The sequence below is a fragment of the Penaeus monodon genome, chromosome 6 (assembly GCF_015228065.2).
Source record: "Penaeus monodon isolate SGIC_2016 chromosome 6, NSTDA_Pmon_1, whole genome shotgun sequence".
NCBI lineage: Eukaryota > Metazoa > Arthropoda > Malacostraca > Decapoda > Penaeidae > Penaeus > Penaeus monodon.
Window position 1 is genome coordinate 42,290,075 of NC_051391.1, and position 1,817 is coordinate 42,291,891.

Consider the following 1,817-nt stretch of genomic DNA (forward strand, 5'->3'; position numbering starts at 1 on the left):
AAAAATTCTACCTTTTCTTCAACTACCTTCAGTAAAAGATAAATGAAATTCCACTGTTCTTCATCCATCCTCATCAATAAACCGAGAACTGATTCCATCTTTTCTACACATCAACAGAGAGAGAAATTTCATGGCACTTTTCCCACGACAGGGACAAGTACCTTGACGGAGCACCGATTAGTGACTACGACAAAAACTGGAGGAAGAGCCAGGGCTTCACCACGCCCCGTTTCTACTACTGGTACAATTATTGGCTCCCAACTCTCATCTCCTCGGGGAGGCTGGTTCCTTCGAAGGAGTTCCTCAAGAGGGTCAAGGACGGTCGCAGCATTCACAGGACCAGAAGCGTCGGCATAGCTAACCTACGGGATGCTGTTATGGACACCTACAGGAATAAAGACCTTCAGATGCAGTTTAGCAACGCCACCTTCACCTTTCGAGAGTTTCTGGAATTTATTCTTTGGGTGGACGAGCTGGGTATGCGGGACCTGCACTGGGGCACGTACACGGAGCAGTGCATCCCTTGCCAAGAGGACTACCAGTACATCCTTCACCTAGAGACAGTAGATGCAGAATCGAGAGTCCTTCTGCAGGATGTAGGATACCCAGAGGATATTCGCTTGGCCACTAAGCACAGAACGAAGGGCCTTTCTCACACGTTAAGCACCAATGATCTCGAGTATTATAAGAACCTTCCCAAAGGTCTACTGAATAAGATTCTTAAATTCTATGAATATGATTTCGATCTTTTTGGTTACAGCAAAGATATACTGGCAGTGTGAACACGTGCTGAAGATGTAACAGAAATGTATGAAATGCACTTCAAGCTCTCTGAAGTAATTTTTGAAAGGTAGCCAACAGAACGTACTTTTCATTAGTTTAATCAGCGTCCATTATCTTTAATTTTATTTTTCATTGTCGGACCAACCTCACATTATAACTAATAAGATATAGGAATTCTGACCTTTGGTGTCTTTGCTTCTGTACCTAAAAAATAAAATTTCTTTCGGCCCATCTCTTACGAGGAGGACGACAGACAGTGAATTGTATTCTCCTTGGGATTCTTCAAGGCTAGCAGTGACGCCCCTAGTCTCGTCCTGATCACGAGGCTTTTAAAAAGGTTACATATCCTCATGACCTTTTGCAAAAGATTCAGACTTTTAATTTAAAATATCACGCATTATATTCGAATCTCTCTCTCTCTCTCTCTCTCTCTCTCTCTCTCTCCGTACTCTCTCTCTCTCCTCCTCTTCTCTCTCTCTCCTCTCTCTCTCTCCATCTATCTCTATCTCTCCTCCCTCTTTTTCTGTTATACTCTCCTTTCTCTCTCTCTCTCTCTCTCTCTCTCTCTCTCTCTCGCACCATACACAACACTCTCATCTCAGAGTGACAGAGATAGTAGAGAGAAGCTAGAGAGATAGAGGAGATCTAGAGAGAGAGAGAGAGAGAGAGAGAGTAGAGAAGAGAGATAGAGAGTAGAGAGAGAGAGAGAGAGGAGAGAGATAGAGAGGAGAGGAGAGGCAGATAGGTTAGATAATAGATGAGATAGATAAGATAGTAGATAAATAGATTCAGATAATAATAGATAGTGGATAGATAGAGAGAGAAGAGATAGAGAGGAGAGAGAAGGGGAGAGCAGAGAGAGTAGAGGAGAGAGAGATAGATATATAGATAGACAGATAGATAGATAGATAGACGGATAGAGAGAGAGAGAGAGAGATTTATAGATGATAGTAGATAGATAGAGAGGAGAGAGAGAAAAGAGAGGCAGATAATAATAGATAGATAATAGTAGATAGATAGATAAGGCTAGATAG

The 1,817-nt window shown here is 42.3% G+C and overlaps 1 protein-coding gene across 1 annotated transcript in view; it reads left to right on the plus strand.

The window, feature by feature from the left end:
* Positions 1-916, plus strand: part of LOC119573789 (carbohydrate sulfotransferase 10-like) — a 5,147-nt gene extending 4,231 nt beyond the window's left edge. Inside the window, exon 4 of the mRNA XM_037920892.1 lies at positions 152-916. Within this exon, the coding sequence (XP_037776820.1) occupies positions 152-782 (631 nt within the window). The 3' untranslated portion in view covers positions 783-916. The remainder of the gene's footprint in view (positions 1-151) is intronic.
* The last annotated feature ends 901 nt before the right edge of the window (positions 917-1,817 follow it).